The following is a 14,468-nucleotide window of genomic DNA, read 5'->3' as shown; positions in this document are numbered from 1 at the left end:
AGATTTTCCAGAAGGAAGAGGCACCAGGTCTCATGTGCCATTATGATGAAGAGAACTCATTTCATCAATCATAGCTTGTCTCCATCCCGAATGTGAAAGTGCATCACATGTGGTCTTAGGAACAGATACAGAGGACAAAGAGGAAACACAAGCAAAATATGATGGAGATAGACGATGATAACTAATATTGACTGTATACCTGGCCGGAGGGCGAGTATCACGAGTACCCTTACGAAGAGCAATGAGAAGGTCACTATCCGAAGGTGGGACCGAAGCCGTGAGAGGAGATGCAGTTGAATGTGAGTCCACAGATACATCTGACGAACTATGCTCGATCTCATCAGCAAAAGAGGTGATAGAAAGAGAGTCAGAAACATGGACGGGTAAAGACGGAAGGTAAAGAAGGTCACTTAGGAAGGACGACTGTACAGAATCAGTATCCACAGGAGTAGTAGAGGTTCCAAAAAAGGGAACAGATTCAAAAAAGGAGACATCCGACGAGATAAAGTATCGACGTAAAGTGGGAGAGTAGCAACGGTAACCTTTCTGAGACCGAGGATAACCCAGAAAAACACATTTATGAGACTTGGGAGCTAATTTATCCAAACTTGGACCAAGATGATGAACAAAACACGTAAAACGAAACACATGTGGAGTTAAAGGATATAAAGTTTGATGGGGAAATAAAATAGAGTGAGGTACCTTATGATTGAGAACAGATGATGGCATGCGATTAATGAGATAGCATGCAGTAAGTATAGCATCACCCCATAATGTGTATGGAACATTACCATCAATTAACAAGGCACGAGTGGTTTCAACCAGATGGCGATTCTTGCGCTTGGCTACACCATTTTGTTGAGGTGTATGAGGGCAAGATGTTTGATGAAGAATGCCATGAGATGAAAAGAATTGTTGAAATTGATGAGATAAGTACTCACATGCATTATCACTACGAAAAGTACGAATAGGAATACCAAATTGAGTTTTTATTTCATTATAAAATAACTGAAAAATAGAAAACAACTCAGACCGCTTTTTCATTAAAAATAACCAAGTACATCTGGAATAATCATCAATAAAAGTAACAAAGTACTTAAAACCCAAAGTAGAAGAATGACGACTTGGTCCCCAAACATCAGAGTGGACCACAGAAAAAGGAGAAACAACTTGACGACTAAGACGACTCAGAAACGTACTACGAGTATGTTTCCCAAACTGACAAGACTCACAATTTAAAGTAGAAAGAGACGATAAATGGGGAACCATCTTCTGAAGCTTTGCAAGACTAGGATGGCCCAGACGAACATGGATAGTAAGAGGAGAATCCACAGTGGAGCAGGCTGAAGAAGAGGGAACTAGTTGATAGAGGCCTTGAGATTCACATCCTTGGGTAATCTCCTTCTCCGAACTCCGATCCTGAAAGATGACAGAGGTTTTAGTAAAAGAAACAACACAACCAATGGATCTGGTCAACCGACTAACATAAAGTAAATTAAAAGGAGAATCGGGAACATATAGAACATGATCTAGAGATAAATTAGGTAAAAGAAGAACCGTGCCAAACCCCCTTGATTGGACCAGAGACCCATTGGCCATAGTAATAGTGGAAAAAGAACCAGTAGTACAAAGGGAAGTGAATAAGGACTTATTACCAGAAATGTGATCAGAAGCCCCATAATCTAGAGTCCAAGGGCCAATAGAGTGCAACTGAGATATGCCAGCAAAAGAATTACCGGAATTACCAGTGGGAGCAATGGATGCAGTAGGACCTGATGTTTGCTTCTCAGACCACCAAGTCACAAAAGCTTTTGTCTGACTCCAAATAGCTTCACAAGTAACAGCAGGAAGAAAAATCTGCTTGATAGACGGATGAAGAGTAGCTTTAATGAGGCTACACAGCTGAGCATCAATCATTTTCCACCGTGTGCGCTCCTTTTCCGCCACAGATTCAAACTTCCCTATAGATGTTTCACTCAAACTCTCTCTAGAGGTGCTCTCAAATGCAAAGCTCAAAGCTTTACTCACAAATCTCTCAAGTGTCACTCAAGAGTCTTTCAATAATCTTCTAACCTAGCCTCCACCCACAACTAATGAATATATAGAGGAGGTGAAATCTAGGGTTTAGGGTTTTAGGAAACCCCTCAATGGGCTTGGGCTTTATAATAACCCTAATTATATGACTTTTAAATTAAAGGGTTATAATGAGGACCTTATGGTCATAAATGGAATGAGGATGGAATTTTAAGAATTTTGATACCCATATTGAGGGTATTATGCACAGATGAATTTTCATATGTTAAATTTGACTTATGACGTAATAACAGTCGGTAGAATAGCTCCAAGTTAGCAAATTATAGTTAGAGAGCTAATCTAATGATATAAATATCATGAATGAGGTTAGGATATGATTTGATGATAATTGAACCCATATTGGGGTATTTTTGAAAAGTCAATTCTGCCGGGTATTTTGTATTGCTGTAGCAGCAGCCGGTAGAATCTCGGAACTAAAAAAAATGAGAAAATAGAAATAAAGACCAATATATGCCTAACAAGTCATAATTAGACCAAAAATATTAAAGTTAAGAAGATTATGAAATCTGGGTACAGTTAAGAACATCAGTAAAGACTACAGTGCAATTAAACAACTGTTAGTGGATTTGTGATCGACTAATCAAATTTTTAAGTTATGAACAAGATAATTAGACAAAATTAATGTTAAGCACTTAAAGTTAGAGTTTTGGGAGAAAAATTTGACGACGGTTCAGTTAAAAATTACACTGGGTCCCATTAAAGGACGAATGATCACTTAGTGACATGGCACCCCTAATTAGGGAACCACCCCCTCCATTTATAGTCAGAATGTGCAGCGCTCCTTCCCCTTCTTCTCTCTAAATTTCATATTTTGAAAACTCTCTCGCTTCTCTCTAAGATTCCATCACCTAAACACCTCCAAATCACTAAACTACCTGCACAAAGATTGTTCCCTTCACTCTTCTCTTCACAATCATACCATTTTCATGGTGTGAGGCAATTTTTCGTGGTCATACTCTACAAGGAAAGCCATGGTTTTGGAGGTCCATGGAGCCATGGAGTTGCGTTTTTGAGTTCCCTTGAAGAACCATACTTACTTGCTTGGTTCCTTTGATTTTGGGTAAGTTCTCTTTGTAGTTTCATGAAAAATCTCATTTTTCCTCTTGTGTTCTTGAGCCTAACTCATAAGCATGTTCATGAAGGTGTGGTCTTGCTTAAAGGAGGATTCTTGGTGGAAAAAGGTGTAGCCTTGGAGCTAAAGGAGGGAGCTTGAAGATGTAAGCTTCCATTTGAGCAAAATAACTCAAAAAGCCTTCCCTTTTTTACTATGAGTGCCACGGTTTTGAGATGTTCTTAAGGGAATATTGTTTTAAATTTTTTTATGTCATGGTTTGATGATGATCCTTAAGGGTATGTGTGTTTTGAACCATGGAATGATGGATTGGATGACTAAAGGTGCCACCTTTGGACCTTTGAGTGATGTTCATGTAAAAAGATGAACATAAACCCTATATGGACCTTGATGAATTCGGCCATATCATGTGATGTTAGGGTTTGATGACAAAAAAATGTTATGAAGTTGTTATGTGTGAAAAAATAATGAGAAAGATTAACTAGGTGGGTTGTCTCTAAGTAAAACTCACTAATCATGATTAATAATGGCTAAAAACTCTAATTAACATAACTAATAAAATCTGCCCCTTTAAGTATATGAGGGTTTAGTTGTGTTAAAAATAAGAAAATGATGAATTAGTAGATTAATTAAGGGTATGGATTAATTAGCTAAAGAAATGATTAAGAAATAAGCTTAAAACTCTAATTAGCACACTAATAATTCGGCCATGTATGCTTAAGATAGGGTCACTATGTTAAAATTAATATTAAGACCTAATTAGGACATTAATTTAGTTGTTAAGTGAAGTGGATTATGCATAAGATACTAATTAATGATTAAACTCTAAAATTGAACTTAAGTAGGGTTTAGGTGCACTAATCAAGAAATTAGTAAACTTTAAGTATCATGACATAATGTGACTAAGTGATTTCATTATGTGACCTAATAATAGAAAAATCTAAGAATTAAAGTGAATTAGGATTTATAATCAAAAGTAATTAAGGTTTGTTAAGTAAACACATTTAGGGCTAACTAATCAGTTTTTAGACTAAATTGGGGAGAGCATATCTCCCTCCATAGTGGTCATATAGGGATGTTCCTTATATAATTTTTAAGCTTAAGATGTTATCTATGTGGTATCAAAATTTTGGTAGCAATTGAAGATGTATAGCATTCTGTATATTCGTTTGAGTGAGGACTGTCCTGGGAGGCCATGTGCAGGGGCTGTACATGGCCGGAACTTCCACGAATTTTTTCTCCCTTAATTATTATTCAAATTAGGCTCATAATATGTCCAATAAAATATAAAGGTGTCTAGTTGTCTGCATAAAAATTTGAGAGCAATTGGTTTAGTAGATTTTCCAAAATCGCAGAAATGGTAAAGGATGTTTAGAGCTCTGTTCGGAGTTGGCAAATAGTTTTGCTTGTCTAACTTCAAATCGTGATAACCGGAGCTAGAAAACTCCAAATGAGGTATGTGATATCTTGTTGGAAAGATAATTGTGTCTATATTAACATACTAGAATATGAGAATTTTATAACATGTTAGTTGCGCTCAGTGACTAGAAAACAGAAGCATGTACAATTGTGGAAAAACCTTAAAAGTGATATTTAAGCTAAGTGGTCTTATGGGAACCCTTAGTAAATTATAATAAATCATATATATGGCTTGGATGAGTTGAAAATAATCTAATTACCTAAGTGAGCTTTGCATGTGATTCTAAGCTATGTAAGTAATTGAAGATTTAGGTGGCTTGTAATAATGCACTAAAATACGTAATTATGTAATAATTGGTCTAGACTTGTAATGAGCAGCATATTATTGACATATGAGTAGGAAAAATGGAATCATTAAATGAGTAAATAGTGGATATGACTTGATTAATTAATATGTAATTAATGATGTGAATGGTTCCTACTCTAGGTGTGCCTTGAGAACCGTGCACTTAAGGATTTTGTTGAGCATACGTATTATATTGGAGAGTGGACTTGTGCTAAGCTCTCTGAGGTAAGCTCCTAGTTCTAGTTTACTCCTCTCTCTTGTGGTCCCACCATGATGGTGGGCATTATGGTTGTATTGTATGAAAGTATATGGTATGATGTATATGTGCATTCATTCACATTCATATATATGTTATATGATCTTGATGTTATGATGATGCACTGATGATATATGTTATGAGGATCCTGGCCAGTGATCATAGTATGTAGGCTGCCTATGACTTGACTCTGGGAGCTATTTCATACAGAGGTTGTGTTGACTGCCTATGACTTGACCCTGGAGTCACACAGGTGTAACCGTCTATGGCTTTGACCATGGGGTTACACAAGGATGATATGATGATGCTATATTTTTGCTGTATGTTTGTATTATATGCTTTATATCTGACTTGTCATGCAGAAAGTGGGTTCAGGAGATTAGAGGATCCTCTATGAACCTTGAGCTTACTGAGATGTTGTTATCTCACCCCATTTGGGGACATCATTTCAGGTATCCAGGATAATGGCGATGCTTCTAGGGGCAAAGCCCCCGCATTAGAGTAGTTGATGATGCAGCTGATATTTTATATTATGTTTAGACTTATGACGGCATGTAGATTTGTTAACATGCTTAATTATTGTATTAAGATTATGTTATGGATTTATTTAGGCTCATGATTGTATCTTTAGAGCCATGGATTATTTACTGATGTTATATTTTAGGATTAATATAGACTTGATGTATGCATTCAGTTAATTTGGGCATAAAGCCTTATTGTTTGTATTGACCCATTGAGGGGATTGCAGTCCGTATAGGACTTGCAAGCTATCTGTTTAAATTATTGTATCAATCAGGTTAACTATATGTGTGGGACCATGTTCCCAGTTATCCGAAATATAGCCGTTATGTTGTCCGTATGACTCCGTCAGGAATTACACTTGATGTTATATCCGGATGGTCAAAGGCCACTAATACTAGCTAATGGGATTAATTAGTAGATGTATATTTTAGACTTACGCTTTCGCAATATTCACGTGAACGTTTTTAGAAAGGTTTTCATAAAAAGTTTTGGAAAAAGTTTATTCATATTTTCGTAAGATGCTTTATTATTATTTAAAATAAAGTCTTCCGCTGTGTACGCTAAGTATCATAATAATAACAACCGGAGTACTACGGGGTGTTACAGGCTTAGCATTGAAGGAGGAAGCCCAACAAATCTCCCCTTCCGACTTCAATGCGTCGACTTCAGCATCAACCCGGCTCCTTCACAGCAGTCCTTAAATTTTCTTGCTGGAACTGGCTTCGAAATCATGTCGGACCAATTTTGGTTAGTGTGCACTTTGACGAGTTCAAGCTCTCCACCTTCTACCACATCCGGATCCAATGATACCTCACATCAATGTGCTTAGTGTGAGAGTGATTGGTTGAATCTTTGCAAGATGAATTGCGCTTTGATTGTCACATCCCAACTTGTACTTGTCTTGATCATGGCCGAGTTCCACGATAAACTTCTTCATCCACAACATCTCTTTGCTTGCCTTAGTAGCTGCAATGTACTCAGCCTCGATTGTCGATAGTGCCACACACTTCTGAAGTCTTGATTGTCAAGAGACAGCTCCTCTGACAAATCTCATTAAGTATCCTGTAGTTGACATCCTTGAGTCGGCGTCTCCCCCTAAATCAGCATCCGAGCAGCCTTACAACTCGGCTCTACCTTCTCCAAAATGGAGGCATAAGTTGGTCATACCTCGAAGGTACTTGAAGATCCACTTCACTGCTTCCCAGTGCTCTTTGTTGGAGTTCGATAGATATCGGCTTACCATTCCAACAGTATATGTCAAGTCGGGTCTAGTGCAAACCATTGCATACATCAAGCTTCCGACAGCGGATTGGTATGGGATCTTCAACATCTCGTCTTTGTCTTCATCAGATCTCGGACATTGCTTCTGGTTCAGCTTTATGTGTTTAGCTAAGGGGGTGCTCATTGTTTTGGCTTTGTCCATGCTGAATCTCTTCAGAATCTTCTAAATGTATTTTTCTTAACTCAACCACAGTAGCTTCTTTTGTCTATATCGAATAATCTTGATTCCGAGTATCTGCTTTGCAGGGCCGAGGTCCTTCATTGCGAAGGACGAGCTCAACACCTTCTTCAAGGCGACTATCCTCGATTTGTCTTTCACTACAATAAGCATGTCGCCAACATATAACAGCAAAATCAGAAAATCTCTGGCCTCATACCTCTTTACAAATACGCAGTGGTCGACCTTTGTCTTCACAAACTTGTGATCAGTCATGAAGGATTCAAACTTCTTGTACCACTGCCAAGGTGCTTGCTTCAAACCGTATAGACTCTTCTTCAACCAGTATACCAATTCTTCTTGTTCTGGAGCTCGGAACCCTTCAGGTTGCTCCATATATATCTCTTCTTCAAGATCTCCATGAAGGAATGCCGTCTTCACATCCTTTTGTTCTACCTCGAGGTCCATCGAAGCTGCCATGGCTAGCACGGTTCGGACCGAGGTCATTTTCACCGCAGGAGAAAAAATCTCCTCAAAGTCTACTCTTTTCTTCTGATTGCAGCATTTTACTACAATCTGGGCTTTGTATCTCGGCTTCTGCTCGTTCTCTTCATTCTTAATCTTTTATAGTTATGGTACACTGATATAAAGGATTATGGTTCGAAATAAGAGTGTTGTGATAAATATATATACTATATGTATGTGAGAATTCCAGTACTAGGTCATTTAATAAATTGGTCATACAAGTGGAGATTTTCCGTAAAAAGGATAGCTCTGGTGGAATTCTGAGAATAAATATGATTATGAAAGTATATGATTTTCAGTTGATCATGATATGTTCTGATAAGTTTTTATAAGTTTTGATATGTTTTGATAAGTTCTGATATGTTTTGATAAGCTTTGATATAAGTTTTTGATTTCTGAAGTAAGGTATGTCCGTATAAAAAAGGTGAATTCTAGTTTAATATAACTGCTAGAATAAAGTTATGAAGAATATGTTGTGAAAGTTTTGTTGTGAAGGAATTATAATTTGTAAGATTACATGTATTAAGTAAAAGTAAGAATGAATTTAAAATACTTAATTGTATTATTTAAGAATATATGATGTCTGTAAGTGTTTGGAAATTAACATGTAATACATGAAGTGAACTCTTAGGTGGATACTTCTCCATAAACCCCGAGCTTATTGAGTTTATCTCATCCCGCGTTATGGGGATATATTTCAGGTACTTCCAGTGAGAAAGATAAAGATAAGGGTAAAAGAGCAGTGGAAGAAGATTAAAGTTATGTTTGGAGTTGCTAGTTGCTTGGATATATGCTTTGTGAGATCTCTGTAGATAGCTTTTGATGTGATAACTAGTAGAAACAGTTTTGAGAGGCCTACATTGCCTATGTAAATGTTTTGTAAAGATTAGCGGACATATGTAAATGTGGTTTGGTAGTTTAAAGAAAATGGCACGAAGCCATCTTTTGATGTGATATGAATGGAATTAATATTGTGTTAATCAGGTATTATTGATAAGAGAAGTTGGGAAAGTCCTATAAGTTGGAAAAATAGTGGAGATGCTGTCAAAATTCATAAGGGAATGTAAGTGTTGTGTGTATGACTTTGGTAAGTCATATCTCACTCAATTCTTTGTCAAACGGAATGTGTGAGCTGTCATTTTGAAGCTTAAGATGTGAACTTTAATGTCCTAAAATATGGGACAGCAAGGAGTGTAAAAACATGGTGCAGTTTTATTGTTTTGTTCGCTACCCAATTTGTAGTGAAGTTGACGGTAAGAGTTTATAACTTAGAAAATTCATAACTCATTCGTTTCTTATCGAAACAGGGATTATAATATATCAAATTGAAGGTCTAGATGTCAAATATAACATATTAAAAATTGAAAGAAAACAGACAAGTGGTCTTACTGCAGTTTGCAACGCTGTAAAGCAGTGCAGGTTGACGTATGTTGACGGTTTTGAGCAGTAAACTTACGGTAAAGATATCTGGAGTTGTAGAAGTCAGAATTAAGCTTAAGATACCTCGTTGGAAAGCTTATAATTTCTAGTTTAACATAGTAGAAGATGAGAATTTAATTATAATAGGTCAAGTGCAGTTTTCACAAATCCGAACCTACATAAGGTTGGTACGTCGCGTAAAAATTTATCGTTACTTCGTTGGTTTATAGGAACCACTTAGCATTCTTTGTATGTACTTTGTGTGATATTTAAGCAGTAGAATTTATATTCCGCAAATGTTTTAGGTTATAATCATGTTAAGGGAATTGTTTTGAATATGGTTGTTTTTAAAATGAAAACGTTATGATTTTGTAATAAAAGAAATTTTTTTACCATATTTTAATTCAATTATCGTAATTATAACTAAGCTTAATATCATAACATTACTAAAAAAGTATGAATTAGGGACGGATTTTAGAGATGAAAAATATTTCGTCTCCAATTGGGACGGAATTAGAGACGGAAAAAACAATCTGTCCCTATTTGAGATGGAATTAGCAATGAAATAAGTTCTGTCACCAGTAGGGACAGATTTTGAGATAGAAAATTATTCCGTCCCTATTTGGGACAGATCTAGGGACGAAATATTTTCAATTTCTATAATTCGTCCCTAATTCCATCTCTAATACGGACGAAATATTGTTCGTCCCAACTTGGGATATAATTAGTATATCATTTTTAAAATTCGTCCCAAAATCTGTCCTTAATAGGGACAGAACGAAAAAATCTGTCCCTATTTGAGATGAAATTTTTTTATCCCTAATTGGGATGAATTTAGGGATTGTATTTTGTATTTAAGCGTTATTGTTTGTGAAATTGCAAAAATATAAACTTTTTGCAAGATCATCCAGATTGATGTGTTAAAAAAAGTAACATTATGTGATTTATATGGTGAGAAATATTTGAAGGGTGGTTATTTCAACCCGCTAGTGACTACTTGAAAAGTATGGGTTAGAGACGAAAAAAAAATCTAATAGGGAAGAATTCAGAGATGAAATCTCAATCACTCGCCAATAGGGGAGATTGATAAACTGATATTTTATCATGTTTTATAAGACTAAAATCTGTATAATTAACTCTCAAATGAAGTCTTAAGCATTAAAACTTTGAGTTATTTGGTTACAACTATGATGGTTAGTATTGTTATAATTATTATAAGTTTGAGACTGGCTTTAATTAGTTATATGACTTTGATGATTTATATTATGACGATTATTAGATATTAATTTTGTTACAAAAAATTCAAAATATTTTATTAAATATATTAAGAAATTTTAAGAGTATGGATGGAATTAGGGAAAGACAAATTTCATCCCTATTAGGGACAGATTATAGCCTTCCACAAATCAAAATCGTTGACAATATTAGGGACGGAAAATAAATATTAGGGATAGATTTTAATCCGTCTTTAATAGGGACGTAACTAAAGTTCTATCCCAAAATATTAGCGAGAGGCTATTTAGGGACGAAATGTTTTCTGTCTCAAATTCCGTCCCTAATTTAGTTAGGGACAGATCTATGTCTTATAGGGACAGAATTTTTTCGTCGCTAATACCTGTTTTTTAGTAGTGTAAGTATGGTTAATACGTCGGTCCGGAACTGTCCACTATGATAATAATGGGTATAAAGAATCAACCTTCACCAAAATGGTGGTTCACTCAACCTCTCCAACAATGATGATAATCAAACTTCCCTAGAGATATTTCACTCAAACTCTCTCTAGAGGTGCTCTCAAATGCAAAGCTCAAAGCTTTACTAACAAATCCCTCAAGAGTCTCTCAATAATTTTCTAACATAACCTCCTCCCACAACTAATGATTATATAGAGGAGGTGAAATATAGGATTTAGGATTTTAGGAAACTCCTCAATGGACTTGAGTTTATCATTGAAGGAGGAAGCCCAACATATATGCCGTGCAAGTTGTGTTGGGTTGACATATTAAAAATTATAACCTAACCCGCCAAATTATGATGGGTTAATCCGTGAGTTCAACTTATATTGTGATATCTAGTAACCAATAGACCGTTGCACAATATAGAACATTCTGATCGATAAACAAATTTCACAAAACGGGCCATTATAAAATCTCATCTCTCAGAGTTTTTTAATATAAAATAAAATAAGGGAAAAGTGTTTGTAATTTTAAATGACATAGAGTTATATCATTTTAGGAGAGAGATAAACACAAGAAATTATTTTTTTATTAAAAATTTAAATTAAAAAAAATCACCAACTTTCTCTCCCATGATTTCTATTTCATGTGTCTATCTCTATCTTAAAATGACATAACTTATGTCATTTAAAATGACAAATATCAAACCCATAAAATAATAATGCAAACGAATAAGTTTAGGTCCCTCAATTATGGAATACAATTATATTTACGTGAAAGTAAAACTAAGCCATGACTCCAAATTTAGACAATTTTACTTTTCTATTTTCTAGTTAACCTTTCATATAGCAAGTAGCCTAGTGCAAAGCATGAATAAATAGATGTTCTATCGACCCCCAAAAGAGGAAAAGATAACAAACATGTCGCAAAACTTATAGCAGCTTTGTTTTACTTTGACAATTAAAGATATGGTTAGGCAAGTGTGAACATTAACTCAAGCCTAGTGGTTTCTTTTTCTTTTCTTTTTTTCTTTTTTTTTCTTTTTTCCTTTTTGTTTTAATTATTCAGGAAGGCTGAACGGGAGACTAATTCCTTTCGTTAGAGAACTATATTATTAGACCTTCCCATAACTAGCATTTCAGACTCAACACTTGCATGAGAATTTCATTTTTATTTTCTGTACTTGCACTTGTGCCTTAAGCATGCATATGAATCCTCCACATACTTACATGTGTGTGTTTAGAAATGTGTCTGGTTGATCACCGATCGTCAGATAGAGCAAATAGTTCAACATATGTACAAGCTCTTGAATAGGCCAAGAAGCATTTAAGAAGAAAACAAAATGGGATAACAAACCATCAAGTAATATTTCAATCAAATTAACAAAGTTACACTCTCCATAGGATGAAAATCCCAAATGGGCTGCATTAATGCATATAACTGATCATGATATGCATACAAGAGATCTAGTTTGTAATAACCTCTGCCTGCTGAGTCCTTACCCTATGATTTTCCTTAAAACAGTTCCCACCCACTTCGAAACAAAGCATTTGAAGTAGGCGAGGCTGTGATGAGTCAGAAACACAATAACTAAATGTAACTATCAGCAAATTAACTATATGTACAAAAGTGATCATATATAAACTTGGCCAAAGATCGATCTATAATATATAATAGAGGGCGAGCTTGGAGTAGTGGTAAAACTACTTCTTTGTGACTAAAATGTCACCGATTTGAATCCAGAAAATAGTCTCTTTGCCAATATACAAGGGTAAGGCTACCATGCAAGGATTGCCTCCGCCCTTACCCTCGTCTTTATATATATATATAGAGTAAGAGTGTACATCTCAATTGTGGTGGCTCTTGTTAAGGAACATGGAAGGGACAATGTCTTGAAGGAGGCCGTACTCAGGAGGAAGCTGATGATGATACTGCTGAAGAAGAGAGTTGTTAATGTTGTTGTGCGAATAAATAGAGCCAGAATTAGCACTAGTGTTTGAAGATTGGATGTTGTTGTTGTTGTTGTTGATGATGAAACTGTGGTGAGGATGCATCTGAAGAAACAGATCTTGTGGGAAGTTTGATCCAGCTGAGAGTGGAGTCGGTGTTGTTGTCAACATAGGTGTGAACATTCCAACTGCAGCATTCCCTCTAAGAGATGTGGGGACCGGATGATTGTGTTGACCTTCATATGTTGTTATCACAGTGGTTGGATCTTGAAATGACCTCTCCACGCGTTTCTTCACTGTACACTTCTGTGTAGTGCACCTGTAGTAGCTCCTGCAATCGCCAACTAAAATCATCAAACTTGTCTTATGTTCATATCAATTTTTTGGGTGTTTTCATTTCTAAAGAAAGCCATTGTGCTTGAGATTTGAACCTGGTTTTCCATTTTTTTTTTTATTTTTTACTAGGGTGTAATAAGTGGTAAGTCATGTGAGAAACAGATTTGAATATGAAGATAGTTTTGATGAAACTAACATCTAGGTCTAGTAGAAGCAGCAAAGAGAGCTAGTGGAAGCTATAAGTATGATCTAGTTCTAATAGAAAGTTTTAAGCTTGATTAAGTGCTGGATGTTCTTTTGGGTGCAAAGAAACAAGAAAAAACATGTTTTACCTTGGGTAAGGGCTATTTTTGACAGCTTTTTGTCCATATTTTCTCCATCTATATCCATCTTCTAAGTGATCAACTTCACTCTTAGTCATGAAAGCAAACCTTGGCTCCTTATCCTTTTTCTCTCTTTTCTTCTTATCCTTGTTCCTGTTGATTTATCCAAAACAGATTGTAAGTTACACCATTTAAGCCAAGTCAAAAAAATAAAAAATAAAAAATCATGGGTTTGAAACTTACCTTTTCTTAGATCTTTCTCCTTCTTCTTCTCCTTTCACCTGGCTATCTTTCTTACTCTTTCCTGAATCTTCTTCAGCCCCAGCCTCAGAGGATGAGGAAGATATAGATGAGTTAAGGGTAGCAAGGGTTTCACTACCACCACCACCACCACCACCTACATCTCCAGTTTCTAGTGCTGGCTTTTGATTTCCTTCAATAGATGAAAATACCTCTGATGAAGAAGGAGACAAGCCAAAAGAAGTTGCAAGTGAATTGTAGTCCATGCCTCCTTGTAAACATTCAGTGAAGCTCATACAAGATGGATCAAAGGATTGTGAATCATAAGCAGATAATGAACCTCCAGGAAAGGAAGAAAAGTGCTTTTCACAGTACATGGTAGATCCTCCAACGGCTTGCTGATTATGATCTAGGACAAGGTCTTGGTAGTAAAGTTTTTTATGTTCATCAGACATGAAGAAGAAGAAAAAAAAGGATAAGAGAAGAAGATGAAGAAGGAGTATGAATTTGTAGGGTATGTTTGGTTGAGACTTGAGACTTTGTAGCTTATCTCTTGGAAGTTATTTGTGTGTGTGTATATATATAAGATATAAAAAAATAAAAAAAGTCTTTAGGTTTGAATAGAGAGCTGCTATTGTCACTTTTAAAAGGAGGTTGACAAAAATACCATCCAATGAGAAGAGCAGAAAGTGCTTTCTCATATGGAAACATATTCAGTCCATGTTACTTCCATTAAGGAGACTGATCAATATTAGTTAGGGAGATAGGGAGATTGTCACTCAAGCCTGCCCTATAAATAAATCAAATGTTTATTGTTAACTCCAGAAAATAAATTTTTAACAAAAAATAAATAAGA

At 35.7% G+C, this 14,468-nt stretch overlaps 1 protein-coding gene across 1 annotated transcript; it reads right to left on the bottom strand.

Annotated features, from left to right (window-relative positions):
* Positions 1–12,250: 12,250 nt before the first annotated feature.
* On the bottom strand, positions 12,251–14,137 carry LOC133287608 (WRKY transcription factor 28-like). The gene is made up of 3 exons (XM_061485247.1): positions 13,616–14,137; positions 13,382–13,525; positions 12,251–13,044 (listed from the first exon to the last, which is right to left on the bottom strand). Exons 1-3 carry the CDS (start codon positions 14,065–14,067, stop codon positions 12,612–12,614), a joined length of 1,029 nt encoding a protein of 342 aa, XP_061341231.1. The 5' UTR covers positions 14,068–14,137; the 3' UTR covers positions 12,251–12,611.
* Between the last annotated feature and the right edge of the window lie 331 nt (positions 14,138–14,468).

Source organism: Gastrolobium bilobum, unplaced genomic scaffold, assembly GCF_033153095.1.
Source record: "Gastrolobium bilobum isolate Gb01-03AN ecotype WA unplaced genomic scaffold, APGP_CSIRO_Gbil_v1 utg2365, whole genome shotgun sequence".
NCBI lineage: Eukaryota > Viridiplantae > Streptophyta > Magnoliopsida > Fabales > Fabaceae > Gastrolobium > Gastrolobium bilobum.
Note: the sequence above shows the minus strand (reverse complement) of the source record. Positions and strands in the feature narration are given on the sequence as shown.

Coding starts and splice junctions, on each gene's coding strand:
- LOC133287608 (XM_061485247.1), bottom strand. CDS start 14,067: ATGTCTGATGAACATAAAAAACTTTACTACCAAGACCTTGTCCTAGAT. Junction 13,526..13,615: donor GGAGAAAGATCTAAGAAAAG/GTAAGTTTCAAA, acceptor ATAAATCAACAG/GAACAAGGATAAGAAGAAAA. Junction 13,045..13,381: donor AAAAATAGCCCTTACCCAAG/GTAAAACATGTT, acceptor TGGCGATTGCAG/GAGCTACTACAGGTGCACTA.